Here is a 17,616-nt window from a genome sequence, read left to right on the forward strand (position 1 = left end):
AAGTCAGCGAACCTGACCACCCGATCCCGTTAGTGGCGTGACGAGCAAACGCTTTAACCACTAGGCTACCCCACCTTCCCCGTTCACATAGCAGCATTGACGATAGGTCTAAATCAAGGTTTTATGGTACTTACCCCATACCAGGTCATGGAAGTGAAAATGTGTGCGTAGCCTCGGTGTTAGCTTGTGTTGTTGTGTTCAATAGATATAGAGTTATATAAGCTGCGAGAAAGGGTTTGTGCTCAAAGATGTAACGCAGGGATGAAATACACAGTGCTACTAAAGTTCATGAAAAGTAAGAAACGTTCACGCACATCAAGCATCATACAGTCCACATACAAGCTGCTGTCATGTGTCCACGGAGACTGTTTCAACCATGCTGCTACCGGTAATATAGCATGAGTGAGTGAGTGAGTATGGTTTTACGCCGCTTTTAGCAATATTCCAGCAATATCACACTATGGCGTTATCATTAAAGTGACGTCATCAGGAAGCGCCCGATGTAAATGAACCAAACACTGTGGTCAACGTCTAGTTAATACGTGTAGAAAACGATATCAACAATATGATAACTTCTAGATTATCTTGACTAACGGAAAACATCAAGATAATATTGACTAATAACGTCGAGATCATCTTGATTCATAATACCAACATAATCTGGGCTGGTGGATATTTTCTAAAGATTCCTAGTTTAGAGACACATTCGACATAATCGACAGGGCCCCGTTCCACAAAAGCGATCGTAGCGCTAAGACAGTCCAAGCCAGTGTTAAAGTATGGGACTGACGACCACCTTAGCGCTACAAATGCTTTGTGGAAGGATGTTTGACGTTTTAATACTGTGCGTAGGACATCAACGGTCAGGTAATAATGGAAATCTATAAACAAGAACAATGCCATATAGAAAGTGGTCAAATGTAACACATATTTGACATGACATCTTCTCAGTAAAGTACAGATTCTCGTAATCCCCCCCCCCCCCCCAAAAAAAACCCCAAAAAAACAAAAAAACAAACCAAAAAACAAAACAAAAACTCACACACAAAAAAAAACAAAAAAACGAGAATCTTTACTGAGAAAGTGTTATCCCAAATATAACATTTGTTACAAATGTATAAACAATACTTAAATTTAACTGACGGATAACTTTAAAATCAGGATAACTGAATGGGGTTCCCTATATATCGGCTATGGCATATATCTTCAAGAAATAAAATCTATAGCCATGTGACCAGATCGGTATTTATGATGTTTATTGGTTGCACATGTACTTACGGAAGATAATGCAAGTGTTACCTTCTTGATAGCATATGAAGGCAGCAGTGGTGTCAGAGCTACATGGACCGTCATTCCATCCCATTCCCTTGTCAGAAGGTTCCACATTCCATCCCTTTTCCTCGTCAGTCGGTTGCACGAAAACACAATCTTCCACACCGCGAGCATTGTTGGGTTCACCTGTTAAAATTAACGAAGGCATCTTGCAGCATTGTTAGTATTTAGGAGCATTTAGATTATGTTTGCTTACACTTTTCATAATCTATTATATATAATGGAATGCTGATTGAAATATACATTTGGTAAGAGCAATATCAGTTACGTTCAGTATATTTCTCAGAAACAAGACACCAACGGTGGTACATAAAAACATATAAATAATAAAAATATCAATATCAAAATGACAGGAGAATTGTGCAAATACATATAGGGATCTAAGGTTACAGTGAAATATGATAGAAATAAAGTAACAAGAATCTCACAACAGCTTCAACATTTCTACAGATGGTATGGATGAATTGGGACACACTTTTCATATCTTTTACTCTAATGCTGGATGAAACATTTTTTTTAAATTTATACATATTAGGCCATTCAGAGAGATCTTTAGGTATGTTCCTAGACCGCCACTGGAGAAGAGCTTCACATCTAAACAGGTAATGAAACACGTCACCAACCGCGGGAGAACTACATAGATTGCACAAACGTTCCACTCTAAGGATATCAGACCAGCGACCAGTTTCAATTGGTAAGTTATGGTTTGTGGTTCTAAATTGTAAGATTGGGTGATAAACGTTTTTAGGCAGATAAAGGTATTTTTCAAAGGTTATATTTTCTTTAAACATTGTATAGTACACACCTTTAGAACTCTCAGTTATTGCAACTGTGCCAATTCTGCAGGAACTGGTCTTTCAATATATCACATTAATGGGTTGTGGTAACGGGAGTCCACAGTTGTTTAATATCTTCTTTACAAGGTTGACCATGGACGTTTTGCAGAGATGCCAGCGTAGTTACGAGTGATACATTTATAAATAATATTTGTTAATTTTTGAGTTTGATTATAGATTGCTATTTTCGGCCAGAATAGAATAACACGTTTGTACATTTTGATATAGAGGGGTTCCCTTCAGAGCTCCCCATAAGTCATATATAGTTTGGTGTCCCATTTCGAAGACCTGCTGCCAGTTTAAGAAATTTTAAGTGAACCTTTTCGATCAGTTTAATGTTTTCAAATGCCAAGATTTCACAACAGTACATTAGTGTCAAATGCGGATATTAAATAATCCAAAGGCAAATTAATATTACGTCACTGTTGTATTATTAATGAGAACATAGCTTTTGTTGCATTTTCTACTAAGATTTTGATGGCTTCTACAAATCTCCCGTTTCTGTGAACCTTTATTCCAAGGTGAGTATAATTATCAACAATTTCTATAGTTTGATTGCCAAAGGTGAATGAGTATTTCAGATTGCTGGTTCTAGCAGGCCCGGTTCCAACAACTATTATCTTGGTTTTGGACAAGTTTACATTTAGTTTCCATCGTGAACAATAACTATGAAAATATTGTCAAGTGATTGTTGTAGGTCTGCAGGGTCTTCACTGAATAAGACAGCATCATCTGTATATAACAAAACAATAAACTGCACGCAACATATATAAGATTGGTTTTGCTTTGGTAATCTAAATTAAAACCTTTACTTCCTCGTTTAATTAAGAAGGGCTCAAGATCATTAATATAAAGTGAAATCAAAAGTGGCGAGAGATTTTCGCGATGCGAGATGCAACTGGCCCAAAGCGCTGCTGCCAAGTTGTCAGCCTCCCCTGTCTTAAGACTCAGAGTGAGTGAGTTGGAATAAACACTGATGTAAACATTATTATATCTGAATTATGATGTGGCCGCAACAAAATGACAGCAGGTACAAACATGTCAACATACCACTATGCCAGTCTGTATAATCCATCGGAGACCCGTCAGTCCAGAGAAACGTACCCTCTTCTGCAGCGTCTGTTGCCCCAATTGCAATCCTATTTCTCGTAATATTCTCTGTAAACAATCATGTTACATGAAACTGATTGATTTGGTTGGGTTTTTTTGTTGGTTAACGCCGCACTCAGCAATATTCCAGCTATATGTCGGCGGTCTGTAAATAATCGAGTCTGGACCAGACAATCCAGTGATTGATATCACGAGCATCGATCCACGCACTGGGATACGATGACATGCATCGACCAAGTCAGCGAACCTGAACACCCGATTTCGTTAGTCGCCTCTTACGACAAGCATAGTCGCCTTTTACGGCAATTATGGGTTGCTGAAGACCTATTCTACCCCGGATCTTCACGGGTCGAAACTGATTGAAAAATACATACATTACACGTTCTAATAACATCAATTCAGATAGAAGACGCATTCAGTTTAATGTTGACTTCAAAACAGTACACTAACAGCATTCAGTATTGTGGCCAATTCGCTCAAAACTGATTCATTTGCTGCAGGGTGTAAAAAAAGTCTTAAGGTTCGCAAAGTCACTGCTGTACAAACACACCTGTAACTTACACGTACACATTGACTTGTCTTCCTCCTCAGGTCCTTGGTTAACGCTTTCGGTGTCCCCCGCCGTGATATGGCTGGCATATTGCTAAAAGCGGCGTAAAAGCATATTCACTCACTTCGCTCATTTGATCGCAACTCCCATACTTCAGCATAGGCTTACAATAGTCTTAGCGCTTAGATCGCTTTGTGCAAGTGGGCCCAGTCTGGAGGGATATACCCTGTATTGAATATCTGTCGGTATAACATGGTTTGCTATGAATAATCCATCATATCAACCTCCACATAATCTCCGTGTTTCACATGAAGGACACGTATCAAAATTCAAGTAGTCACACGGATAGGCAAATAAATCGTTCAACATTAATGTCAACATTTAGAGACATTTATCATCCAAAACTGGCTCCCACAGGAGATATCGCTTGGAAGAGATCAAGCGAAATCTACACTGTAGATATCGCTGCAATGAAATTGCATCACAATGCTTTGCAGACCATTGTGACGTCATTGGTTACCACATCGTCACAATCAAATGACATCACTAATGGCCCTGCTACTGAAGCTGTTAGCAGCACTTTTTACACTTAAGACACTGCTTATTACTTTCTACAAACTGAAAAAGTTGGAAGAATGATGTTGGATGATAAATAAAATCTCACCCTCATGTCTTTTGATATCAAATATATCAACACTCGTTGATAAAAGTGGAAATAAATCCTCGGCAACCCTCGGAGTTTTCCCACTTTTATCAACTCGTGTTGATATATTTGATATCAAAAGCCACTCGGGTGAGATTCTCTATATATGAAACTTTATATCTCGAGTAATGCAAAATGTCTGGACATATCTTCAGTATTTGACACAGAAAAACAGAAAAAGATAGTTATCACTTTTACCGTATACAAAGTCATTTTCAGCCTGGGAGTGGATGCTGATGAGATCGGCTCCAATCGACAGACAACTTGCTCTGGCATCATCCCAAAACAGCCTGGAATCATTGTACAAATACCAGCCTCCTCTGACGTCGAAACTCGCCCATTTCCCCGAATAAGAACTGACTGTAAAACAAAGAATTTCAAATCAAGTATAGTGGCAGATAGAGCAAACACCACCGTTATCTATTCAACGTTGGAACGCAGTAATGCACTTAAGGTTTCAAAAGAACTAAGAAAGCACGTGGAAATTATTTCAGCCCTGCACACAATACAGATCCTTGTTACCTAGCCATCGTTTAAAATCGTGCCACAAAAGCGATCGTAGCGCTAAGACAGTCCAAGCCAGTTTTAAAGTATGGGACTGACGACCACCTTAGCGCTACAAATGCTTTGTGGAACGATGTATGACGTTTTAATACTGTGCGTAGGACATCAACGGTCAGGAAATAATGGAAATCTATAAACATGAACACCCAATGCCATATAGAAAGTGGTCAAATGTAACACATATTTGACATGACATCTTCTCAGTAAAGTACAGATTCTCGTAATCCCCCCCCCCCCCCCCCCCCAAAAAAAAAAAAAAAAAAAAAAAAAAAAAAAAAAAACTCACACACAAAAAAACCCAAAAAACGAGAATCTTTACTGAGAAAGTGTTATCCCAAATATAACATTTGTTACAAATGTATAAACAATGCATAAATTTAACTGACGGATAACTTTAAAATCAGGATAACTGAATGGGGTTCTCTATATATCGGCTATGGCATATATCTTCAAGAAATAAAATCTATAGCCATGTGACCAGATCGGTATTTATGATGTTTATTGGTTGCACATGTACTTACGGAAGATAATGCAAGTGTTACCTTCTTGATAGCATATGAAGGCAGCAGTGGTGTCAGAGCTACATGGACCGTCATTCCATCCCATTCCCTTGTCAGAAGGTTCCACATTCCATCCCTTTTCCTCGTCAGACGGTTGCACGAAAACACAATCTTCCACACCGCGAGCATTGTTGGGTTCACCTGTTAAAATTAACGAAGGCATCTTGCAGCATTGTTAGTATTTAGGAGCATTTAGATTATGTTTGCTTACACTTTTCATAATCTATTATATATAATGGAATGCTGATTGAAATATACATTTGGTAAGAGCAATATCAGTTACGTTCAGTATATTTCTCAGAAACAAGACACCAACGGTGGTACATAAAAACATATAAATAATAAAAATATCAATATCAAAATGACAGGAGAATTGTGCAAATACATATAGGGATCTAAGGTTACAGTGAAATATGATAGAAATAAAGTAACAAGAATCTCACAACAGCTTCAACATTTCTACAGATGGTATGGATGAATTTGGACACACTTTTCATATCTTTTACTCTAATGCTGGATGAAACATTTTTTTAAATTTATACATATTAGGCCATTCAGAGAGATCTTTAGGTATGTTCCTAGACCGCCGCTGGAGAAGAGCTTCACATCTAAACAGGTAATGAAACACGTCACCAACCGCGGGAGAACTACATAGATTGCACAAACGTTCCACTCTAAAGATATCAGACCAGCGACCAGTTTCAATTGGTAAGTTATGGTTTGTGGTTCTAAATTGTAAGATTGGGTGATAAACGTTTTTAGGCAGATAAAGGTATTTTTCAAAGGTTATATTTTCTTTAAACATTTTATAGTACACACCTTTAGAACACTCAGTAATGGAACTGTGCCAATTCTGCAGGAACTGGTCTTTCAATATATCACATTAATGGGTTGTGGTAACGGGAGTCCACAGTTGTTTGATATCTTCTTTACAAGGTTGACCATGGACGTTTTGCAGAGATGCCAGCGTAGTTACGAGTGATACATTTATAAATAATATTTGTTAATTTTTGAGTTTGATTATAGATTGCTATTTTCGGCCAGAATAGAATAACACGTTTGTACATTTTGATATAGAGGGGTTCCCTTCAGAGCTCCCCATAAGTCATATAGTTTGGTGTCCCATTTCGAAGACCTGCTGCCAGTTTAAGAAATTTTAAGTGAACCTTTTCGATCAGTTTAATGTTTTCAAATGCCAAGATTTCACAACAGTACATTAGTGTCAAATGCGGATATTAAATAATCCAAAGGCAAATTAATATTACGTCACTGTTGTTTTATTAATGAGAACATAGCTTTTGTTGCATTTTCTACTAAGATTTTGATGGCTTCTACAAATCTCCCGTTTCTGTGAACCTTTATTCCAAGGTGAGTATAATTATCAACAATTTCTATAGTTTGATTGCCAAAGGTGAATGAGTATTTCAGATTGCTGGTTCTAGCAGGCCCGGTTCCAACAACTATTATCTTGGTTTTGGACAAGTTTACATTTAGTTTCCATCGTGAACAATAACTATGAAAATATTGTCAAGTGATTGTTGTAGGTCTGCAGGGTCTTCACTGAATAAGACAGCATCATCTGTATATAACAAAACAATAAACTGCACGCAACATATATAAGATTGGTTTTGCTTTGGTAATCTAAATTAAAACCTTTACTTCCTCGTTTAATTAAGAAGGGCTCAAGATCATTAATATAAAGTGAAATCAAAAGTGGCGAGAGATTTTCGCGATGCGAGATGCAACTGGCCCAAAGCGCTGCTGCCAAGTTGTCAGCCTCCCCTGTCTTAAGACTCAGAGTGAGTGAGTTGGAATAAACACTGATGTAAACATTATTATATCTGAATTATGATGTGGCCGCAACAAAATGACAGCAGGTACAAACATGTCAACATACCACTATGCCAGTCTGTATAATCCATCGGAGACCCGTCAGTCCAGAGAAACGTACCCTCTTCTGCAGCGTCTGTTGCCCCAATTGCAATCCTATTTCTCGTAATATTCTCTGTAAACAATCATATGTTACATGAAACTGATTGATTTGGTTGGTTGGTTTGTTGTTTAACGCCGCACTCAGCAATATTCCAGCTATATGTCGGCGGTCTGTAAATAATCGAGTCTGGACCAGACAATCCAGTGATTGATATCACGAGCATCGATCCACGCACTGGGATACGATGACATGCATCGACCAAGTCAGCGAACCTGAACACCCGATTTCGTTAGTCGCCTCTTACGACAAGCATAGTCGCCTTTTACGGCAATTATGGGTTGCTGAAGACCTATTCTACCCCGGATCTTCACGGGTCGAAACTGATTGAAAAATACATACATTACACGTTCTAATAACATCAATTCAGATAGAAGACGCATTCAGTTTAATGTTGACTTCAAAACAGTACACTATCAGCAGTCAGTATTGTGGCCAATTCGCTCAAAACTGATTCATTTGCTGCAGGGTGTAAAAAATGTCTTAAGGTTCGCAAAGTCACTGCTGTACAAACACTCCTGTAACTTACACGTACACATTGACTTGTCTTCCTCCTCAGGTCCTTGGTTAACGCTTTCGGTGTCCCCCGCCGTGATATGGCTGGCATATTGCTAAAAGCGGCGTAAAAGCATATTCACTCACTTCGCTCATTTGATCGCAACTCCCATACTTCAGCATAGGCTTACAATAGTCTTAGCGCTTAGATCGCTTTGTGCAAGTGGGCCCAGTCTGGAGGGATATACCCTGTATTGAATATCTGTCGGTATAACATGGTTTGCTATGAATAATCCATCATATCAACCTCCACATAATCTCCGTGTTTCACATGAAGGACACGTATCAAAATTCAAGTAGTCACACGGATAGGCAAATAAATCGTTCAACATTAATGTCAGCATTTAGAGACATTTATCATCCAAAACTGGCTCCCACAGGATATATCGCTTGGAAGAGATCAAGCGAAATCTACACTGTAGATATCGCTGCAATGAAATTGCATCACAATGCTTTGCAGACCATTGTGACGTCATTGGTTACCACATCGTCACAATCAAATGACATCACTAATGGCCCTGCTACTGAAGCTGTTAGCAGCACTTTTTACACTTAAGACACTGCTTATTACTTTCTACAAACTGAAAAAGTTGGAAGAATGATGTTGGATGATAAATAAAATCTCACCCTCATGTCTTTTGATATCAAATATATCAACACTCGTTGATAAAAGTGGAAATAAATCCTCGGCAACCCTCGGAGTTTTCCCACTTTTATCAACTCGTGTTGATATATTTGATATCAAAAGCCACTCGGGTGAGATTCTCTATATATGAAACTTTATATCTCGAGTAATGCAAAATGTCTGGACATTTCTTCAGTATTTGACACAGAAAAACAGAAAAAGATAGTTATCACTTTTACCGTATACAAAGTCATTTTCAGCCTGGGAGTGGATGCTGATGAGATCGGCTCCAATCGACAGACAACTTGCTCTGGCATCATCCCAAAACAGCCTGGAATCATTGTACAAATACCAGCCTCCTCTGACGTCGAAACTCGCCCATTTCCCCGAATAAGAACTGACTGTAAAACAAAGAATTTCAAATCAAGTATAGTGGCAGATAGAGCAAACACCACCGTTATCTATTCAACGTTGGAACGCAGTAATGCACTTAAGGTTTCAAAAGAACTAAGAAAGCACGTGGAAATTATTTCAGCCCTGCACACAATACAGATCCTTGTTACCTAGCCATCGTTTAAAATCGTGCCTTCGTTTTAGACGAAACACAGTTGCTTTTGGCTACAGAGTGGCATGTTCATGATAAAATGCAGACCCTGATATACTGAAGAGATATACCGTATTCGACGTGAACAATCCCAATTAGCACCCCTTCCGATTGATCAATGTACACAAGACCTATTTATTCGTGTATAAAATGCACTCGTGTGTAATCTGCACCTTGAATAATGGGCAATTAAATTCTGGAAAAATATATCTGTCGTATATAAATATTTCAGGCTGTCAGCATAAACCACGGAATTTATCTTTCAACTCTTTTTTTTCACCAAAATAATATTCTAATAAGAGCCCCCTATTTCTAATTTTGAGATCGCTCTGGGCGCTATTACGTCTAATACGGTAACATGTTTTGTAACTGGTCCATTACGGTAGTCATGTGACGCCCTTTTCAATTGCCCCTCTACATCATATAGCTGGAATATTGCCGAGTGCGACGTTAAACAAACAAACAAAACAAACAAACAACAACATCATATAACATGTGATCTAGTACTTCCGGCCAACCTAACTTAATTTCACATAGAAACATCAGACATCGGTAGTATCGTAGACATTTACAGGCGATCATAATGACCGTGTATTGTGAAGTTCGGAATATGTATATAATTTGTTCCAAAACATATTCGTGTTTTGGGTTTTAACAAAATAAATACTAATTTTCCTAAGAAGATGACTGATGTCCTGAAAACAAACAATGTATTCTGAAACAATACGTTCTGCTCGTTCTTTGTAAAACTGGGGCGGTCGGGTAACTTTGTGGTTAAAGCGTTCGCTCGTCACGCCGAAAACCCGCGGGTTCGATTCCCGACATGGGTACAAAGTGTGAAATTGCTGGAATACTGCCAAAAGCGGCGTTAAACCATACTTACTCACTCACTCACTCTTTGTAAAACTGTACGAGGGGAAATCTGAAAGGGTAGAGACTGGCACATCTAGGTTGAATCATATTTTGCTGACACAGTCTCCCCTCCCCCTCAACTTCACACCGTTATGGACCCACCCCAAAACGTTCACCACTGAAGCCTCTACATAAAATGACGTGCAGTAAGTTTCGGGACGACACGTGGTCGTCGTGCATGCAAATGCCATCTGTGCTAACGACTTCGTCTCGGCATGTAGTCTCACACTAGTTGCCTGTGCAGCCGGTCCCTTCTCTCAGTAGGAGTTTACACCCGATTACTTAATACCATCGTTCTGACTGATCTGCCCGGGGCTGGAGTTGCTTCCCTTGGCCATCCAGAGTGGCGTCAAATCATCGACGTTACGTGTTTGTTGGTATCGGCCTCCAATGTGCTGATGACAGATTGATGCACATGCAGCGTTTGGGCAACAATCTTCTGACGTGTGTCCACCTGAAACATGCCTATAGCACGAAAACGTCCAGTATGTTGCAAACGTCGCATGATCCATGCTGTTGCTTTCTTAATGATGAAATGTGTTCAATAAAGTGTCTTTGGTAAGTGACATTGGTAAATCTGGCATATCACTCCTTGCACGTGCTGTCCGAGGGCACGTGCTTCATGACTGTCACAGTGTTGTGTTTGGGAGCTTGATATTTTCGGAAATGTTTTTGCCACATCAATCACTAACATTGCACATGTACTTTCATTGTCAGACGGGGCGATCAGGCAGCCTAGTGGTTAAAGCGTTCGCTCGTCGCGCCGAAGACCCGGGTTCGATTTCCGACATGGGTACAATTTGTGAAGCCTATTTCTGGTGTCCCCAGCCGTGATGTTGCTGGAATATTGCTAAAAGCGGCGTAAAACCATACTCACTCACTCACTATCAGGCGCCAGAATATGGAGGCATCAGCCACTACGACTATTACAAAAGTTTTGCCGCAAGAGTGGCGCCATACGTCGACTCCCCTACTCCCATTAACTGGGGTCACCGAGACACGGCTTGTGCACCTCCGCCGAGAAGGCTAAATCTTGCCATGTATCTTCGACAGCGTCGCTCACATGACGGACACACACCCCTACAGTTCCCAACAACATTGGCACCTCAGTAAAACTTTCAAAACGTCTTATGGTAGACATGTGGAGAACACTTCCAAATGTGATGCATCAGTGACACAACTTATGTCCGATGCAATTCCCTATGTTGACTTGTACCATATGTTGCCGTGTTTTTTCAGGTGGACAATTGACTTGCCTTTGTGTGTGTTTGTGACGGATGTCACCGATGGGGCAGGATACGTTCACCTTTTCGCGAACACTCTCATAAACACTTGCTCATGATATACTCAGAAACGTACATTCGACTGATTTTGGCAGAGCTATCTTTACTGATGCAGCAGCAAGTGTGGGATTTGATGGTTTTCGCAGCGTTAGTCAGAAGTCGAGAAACTGCCCAAGAAACCCTCGGTAACATTCTTGGAGTTGTACGCAATCTCTGTAGTAGCTATTCTTTAGGGGAGACCTTCTTCAACCAGAATTCTATGAACAGCCTACAGACTCTACTTCGAGGATACAAACGAGTTTTGTCACCTTCTACCAAAACTCGACAACCAATCACAGTATCCTGAGTTAGCTCATTAAACTGCTGAGGTCAGGAGTATTTGGTGCTTTCTATGACCTTACATGAATTCTTCGGATTCTTAAGCTGTGGTGAAAATAATATTCACTTGTATAGCTGCTTTCGAACCGGAAATCAACCTGTGTGTGCAAGATATAAACTTGGATTTGCGCAGACAACGCTGCATCTTGAACCTCAAAGCTTCCATGACAGATCCCTTCCGCCGTGGCGTAACTTTCTCCTTGCCCAGTGCAGTGTCTGAGGAAATACCTTTGTATTTGGAAAGTGTGTGGTTATCTCCCTTTGGATCCTCTGTTTGGTGCTAGTACCAAGTGTCCAGTCAAGTGTAGTTACGTCATGGCTAATTCCACTGATTACTAGGCTCGGTCTGTGTCCTGCCAATTTTTCCGGACATTCGTTCAGAATAGGTGCCGCTACCACAGCTGCCAAAGCTAGAGTCAAAATCATGGGCAGAGGGCAATCTGACGGCTCCACCAAGTACATATACATTCGTACTCCAGTGGTCGTGATCAAGGTCTCAGGTCTCTCCGTGTGTGTGTTGTAGGTAACAGGTGTGTTCTTGAATAGATACTCACTACTCTATTACAGGCCTAATCCGGGTCACGACGTCACCAGGACAGCATTTTCATCTAGGTCCGGGTCTACGACCCCAGGATATTTCAGCTACCATTGACTACCCGAGGACATAAACCTTCCGTTCGGGACAGGATGGCCCCAGGATCCAATCAACTGTGCAACCGAGTCAGCTCCCATTTTAAATTTACATGCCAAATAAATGTAATAAAAATGTCTAATTTTATATTTCAAGCTTATGTTGTTGATGCAAACTAAATTTTACACGTCAAATAGGAGATGTTCGTGATGCAAAGCCCTGCTCATTTCACAAACTCAATTTCAATGGTCCCCCTTTAAATAATTTTACTGTTGCCTGGGAAACAACTGTTAGCTGGACATGTGAACATGTATCTTTTTATTTGCGCTGAGTTACCTTTACTATAAATAGGGACATAAACTATATGTTCTTATTCTACTTGTTTCACCTTTTAGTTTACGTCCGATATCCTCACAGAGGATAATAAAGGACAAGGAAGTATTTTCTAATTTAAGATAGAACTAAACCTAAAAAAGAACCTTAAAAGAATATCGCGTTTCTAGTGCTGATAAGTCGCAGTCGAGTCGGTAAGTGAGGTGGTGTGAAATTGGGTTTAACGTCGCGTCCAAGGCTTTTGCACCTATATAGCCACGTGCATGTACGTGTGTTTGTGGCTGCTTGTACTTGTCCGGACTGATGCTGATTTATAGTGCTAGCTCACTGAGATACCAGTTTAACATGAATACCCAACTCAGACACAGTATACTGACTCCGAACCGACCAGTCCTTGTTTTGGCCCCGTAATGCCGAGCGGCGCCGGTCTCGTGTCGCTAGGTGAGTGAGTGAGTTTGATTTTACGCCGCTTTTAGCAATATTCCAGCAATATCACGACGGGGAACACCAGAAATGGGCTTCATACATTGTACCCATGTCGGGAATCGAACCCGGGCCTTCGGCGTGACGAGCGAACGCTTTAACCACTAGGCTACCCGACCGCCCCCGACTCGCTAAGACTGATATTTTAAAGAACGCTTGTATATTTCATGATGTAAGCGAAAAGGTCACGGTAAAGAACACGTACCTCCAATCCAAATGAAAATGATCGCTACTCCCACAGGGTGAGCATGCTTCAAGTTCATTTTCAACTGTCAGTACTTTTCCCGGTAGAGCACTATATTTATACAGAGACATGTCCAATCAAATTGGGTTTTAAACTCCGTAGGGCTTAGAATGAATCGAGGTTCATTGTTCGGGGTAATAATGTAGCACAATGGGCATGTATTATTGTGGGTTTGGCGCATTATATTTGTATCCATATTGTTGAGTAGAGCAGAGAGGTGAGGCGGGTCATATTGTCGAACAGGCCAGAATAATATTAAGTAATAATCAATCATATCTGTTCCTTATTATGCATATTCACTCAGTGTTAATAATCTAACCAGGAAAATTCACTAACCTCACTTTCCTTACATAACACTGAGTAGTCCAGATATCCTCATACAACTGCAGTTAGATAAACACGTTACTACAAATTTCCTTGTCAACTACAACCAAAACCACTGACTGACACTGAGCTTACTTTTCGCTGCTGCCTACTCATAAGATATAACAATGCAAAAGAAACTTTCATCTTTTGAAATCTCATTACCATGGTGTCGCAAAAATTTCCACACACAGTAGAGGATATTAAGTAAGGATAAGAATTTATGAATGAACAACTTCGTTATTACAATTAAGAGCGACGTTTCGGTGTAGGTTCTAACACCATTATCAAGCAAGTGATTTACAGAGTGTCCAGGCTGCTCTCTACCGACACCACTCCAAGTCCATCCCACCTCTCCCAGAATCCCGAGCCGCTGTCGGCCTTCAAGAACCCTGGACCAAGATTGAAGATGGGAGAGACTCCCTGTGCATAGATGATGGTGCTGATGACAGACTGTTAGTGTTTGCGACAACTGAGATGTTGGAGATCCTTAGTGAGCAGGACACTATTTTCATGGATGGGACATTCTTCGTGTGCCCTAGCTTGTAGCTGCAGGTGTACACTATCCATTGCCTTGTGGATGGCAAAATGCTCCTAGTCGCCTTTTCCCTACTCCCAAACAAGACCAAGCAGACCAATGTCCGACTGTTCACCTTCGCTGAAGGATGTTGTTGGCGCAAGGACTGGTGTAGCCCATCCCAACATCTTCCAGTGTGTCAAAGATCTCAAGATCGATATTGGACTGGGTGGTGCCATGAGACCTCGTACTCGTGTTGACAGAGACCGAGATGCAAGGATCGAGAGACTGAAGCAGCAGCTTACTACTGACAGAAGATCAGTGATCCAGTTTCTGGATGCAGTTGGACATTTCATCAAATTACAGTAATTTTGCTAGTAATGATGTAGTGCTAATGTTATAAAACATGAAGATGATGGATATAAATGTACAGTGCTATGATAATACATGTGTATTTATGATATTTGATGTTGTGAAAACATTTGAGTTGTGAAGATGATCTCATATACAAAATGAAATTACAGTATCAAAAGTCATTTACATCTTGTTGGAAGAGTTCATTTTACTTAAGGGATAAGGGTACAACTGTAATGTGCACTCATCCATAAATTTGTTTTGATAGTAGTGTAGGCCAGATGGGGGCATGTAATAGCCTTGGTCACGGTTGATTGACGGCTGGATACTTTGATGTTGATAGCTTCTTGTAATTTCCTGATCTTGAAGTCTTTGAAGTTGGTGGCGAGGGTTGTGACTCTCTCCCACTGAATGCTGTGGCTTGGGTTGTCACGGATGTGGTCTGATAGAGCTGATTTAGAGTCATCTTTGGAGACTGAGCTTTGACGTTCTTTCATTCGGGTTTTGAGGGGCCTAGATGTTTATCCTATGTAAGCTTGTCCACAGTTGCATGGAATATGGTACACTGCTCCTGATGGTTGTATCTTGTGGCTGGATGGTGGTTTCCCTGTGGCTTAAATTGTGTTCTGAATAGTGTGACTTCTCTTGAAAACTACATCAATGTTGGCCTGTTTCTTTAAGAGTCTCTGGATTTTGTGGCTAACTGTTCCAAAGTAGGGGAGGCTGATCACATAGGGGGCAGACTGTTGACGTCGGGATTTCTGAGATTTCTTGGTGGTGTTCTGTATCGTCTGTTGTACTGGTTGCTCATGATAGAGGTTATACTGTGTAAATACTTGTTTGAGGTGGCTTAGTTCAGTAGTTAGAAATCCCCCCATCCCTAGACACCCGCCTAACAACTGACAGCATCATCCGACTCACACACTCCTGTATCAGCTCAACATACTTTACCTGTAGAGATAACTTCTATCAACAAACCCATGGCCTCCCAATGGGATCCCCACTGTCACCCTTGATCACCGAGATATTTATGACCAACCTTGAAGAAAAAGCCCTGGAAACATCCCCAATAACTCCCCTCTGCTGGTTCCGCAAAGTCGATGACACCTTTGTCATCCTACATCCCAACAATGACCCCAGAACTCTAGTGGACCACCTTAATTCCCCAAACCCACGAATGCAGTTCACCATGGAGGAAGAAACCAATCGACAGCTCCCCTTGTTTCAACCCTAGCAAGACGAGCTGACAACATCTGTTCCACGAAGCCACATTTAACTACTGAACTAAGCCACCTCAAACAAGTAACATAATTTGTGAAAAGAAATATCGTACATATACAGTGACATTTGTGCATGAATGTGAATTGCCGCACAAAAAGGCGTGTGAATATTTGACAAGTACAAAATAACAAAACACTCAAGATGTTTCCAATTTATAGTGAAGAATTTAATGTGGGTTATTTATTGGGAACGAAACATGAATATACACAAAAGATCATATTCAGTATGGTCCCCCAAAATAGCATAATCTAAACAATATTCCGCATATATATCGCCATACGTTTTAGAGCTAACCGAAAGCATTACCGCTGTAAATGGGGTTTTACGAAATTGTGGACTGTTTATCCCAGTTCTGATCGTATCCCACTTCTGGTCGCTACAGGCATGGATGAAATGAAGTTCCATCTTTTAACGTCTTTTGGTATGACGCGGCCGGGGATCGAACCCCGGGTCCTCCGCTCTCCGGGCGGACGCTGTACCACTAGACCACGGAGGCGGTAGAGCAGAGAAGGATAATGACAACGTTGGTATATAACCTGCAACCTCGGGGTATCGCGGTACTTGTCATGTACGCTAAACGGAACAAAATGCACTCACTAACCTTTATGATTATTCGTGTTCTCTATATCAGATGTAATTTATTTTATCTTACAATGCATATTTTACTGATAGAAGTTAATTATTTACATTAGTAGCTCCGGGTAAAAGCCGGGCCTCGCGCTCAGTTTGACAAAGGAGAGAACTCTATTGTATCGCGGTACAGAGCAAAGTTGTGTATGGAGGTCCGAATTGGACAAAAAGAGGACATAATTCTACCAACCACTTAGTATGATCATGCCAGACATCAGTGATTTGTCCAGACAAGTGCAGAGAAAGCACAAGTAAAATTCTAGATGTGTTATCAGTAATAGGTATTCAATGCATATTAACCGAAAAGTTAGAGAAAAATATTTTTATAAGTCAACAACAAAATATCAGAAATGATATTCTAAGATTGTTTATAAAAAAGATTGGATGACAATAATTTGTCACAAAATGGAAAAATGTTAAAAGTCAACAATAAATATATAAAAAGCACTCCTAGTATGCCCTAAGTATGTATTTATCTTTTGGCTACTAGTGAAGAACGTATTTCTGAGTTTGGCATTATGGCCCTTATGATCTCCCAATAGATTCTGGGCACAGAACGGGGAAAAATTACGGACTACGTAACATCCGTTACCTTATTAGTCGATATGAATATGCAGATGATCTAGTTCGGGTCGATAGAGAAAGTTTCCTTGGGGAACTGCGGGTTATATCGTTGGCCAATGATAGATGGGGGTAAGGCAATATTTAAAAAAAATGCCAGAAGTAAGTATCAACGCATTAGTAGCTCCCTACTTACAGCAGACGGAACATTCCGAGG

At 40.5% G+C, this 17,616-nt stretch overlaps 1 protein-coding gene across 1 annotated transcript; it reads right to left on the reverse strand.

The window, feature by feature from the left end:
* Positions 1-1,255: 1,255 nt before the first annotated feature.
* LOC139447089 (C-type mannose receptor 2-like) lies at positions 1,256-13,712 on the reverse strand. The gene is made up of 7 exons (XM_071228249.1): positions 13,655-13,712; positions 9,065-9,226; positions 7,553-7,660; positions 5,617-5,796; positions 4,730-4,891; positions 3,219-3,326; positions 1,256-1,458 (listed from the first exon to the last, which is right to left on the reverse strand). The coding sequence occupies exons 1-7, from the start codon at positions 13,710-13,712 to the stop codon at positions 1,256-1,258; spliced, it is 981 nt and encodes a 326-aa protein (XP_071084350.1).
* Positions 13,713-17,616: the final 3,904 nt, after the last annotated feature.

Source organism: Haliotis cracherodii, unplaced genomic scaffold (assembly GCF_022045235.1).
Source record: "Haliotis cracherodii isolate W230 unplaced genomic scaffold, xgHalCrac1.p SCAF_7, whole genome shotgun sequence".
NCBI lineage: Eukaryota > Metazoa > Mollusca > Gastropoda > Lepetellida > Haliotidae > Haliotis > Haliotis cracherodii.

What these genes read in the sequence shown, in the direction of transcription:
- LOC139447089 (XM_071228249.1), bottom strand. Translation starts at nt 13,712, where the DNA reads ATGAACTTGAAGCATGCTCACCCTGTGGGAGTAGCGATCATTTTCATT. An exon ending in CATTTTCATTTGGATTGGAG is followed by an intron (nt 9,227 to 13,654) that starts GTACGTGTTCTT and finishes TTTGTTTTACAG; the next exon opens with TCAGTTCTTATTCGGGGAAA. An exon ending in TAACACTTGCATTATCTTCC is followed by an intron (nt 4,892 to 5,616) that starts GTAAGTACATGT and finishes TTTGTTTTACAG; the next exon opens with TCAGTTCTTATTCGGGGAAA.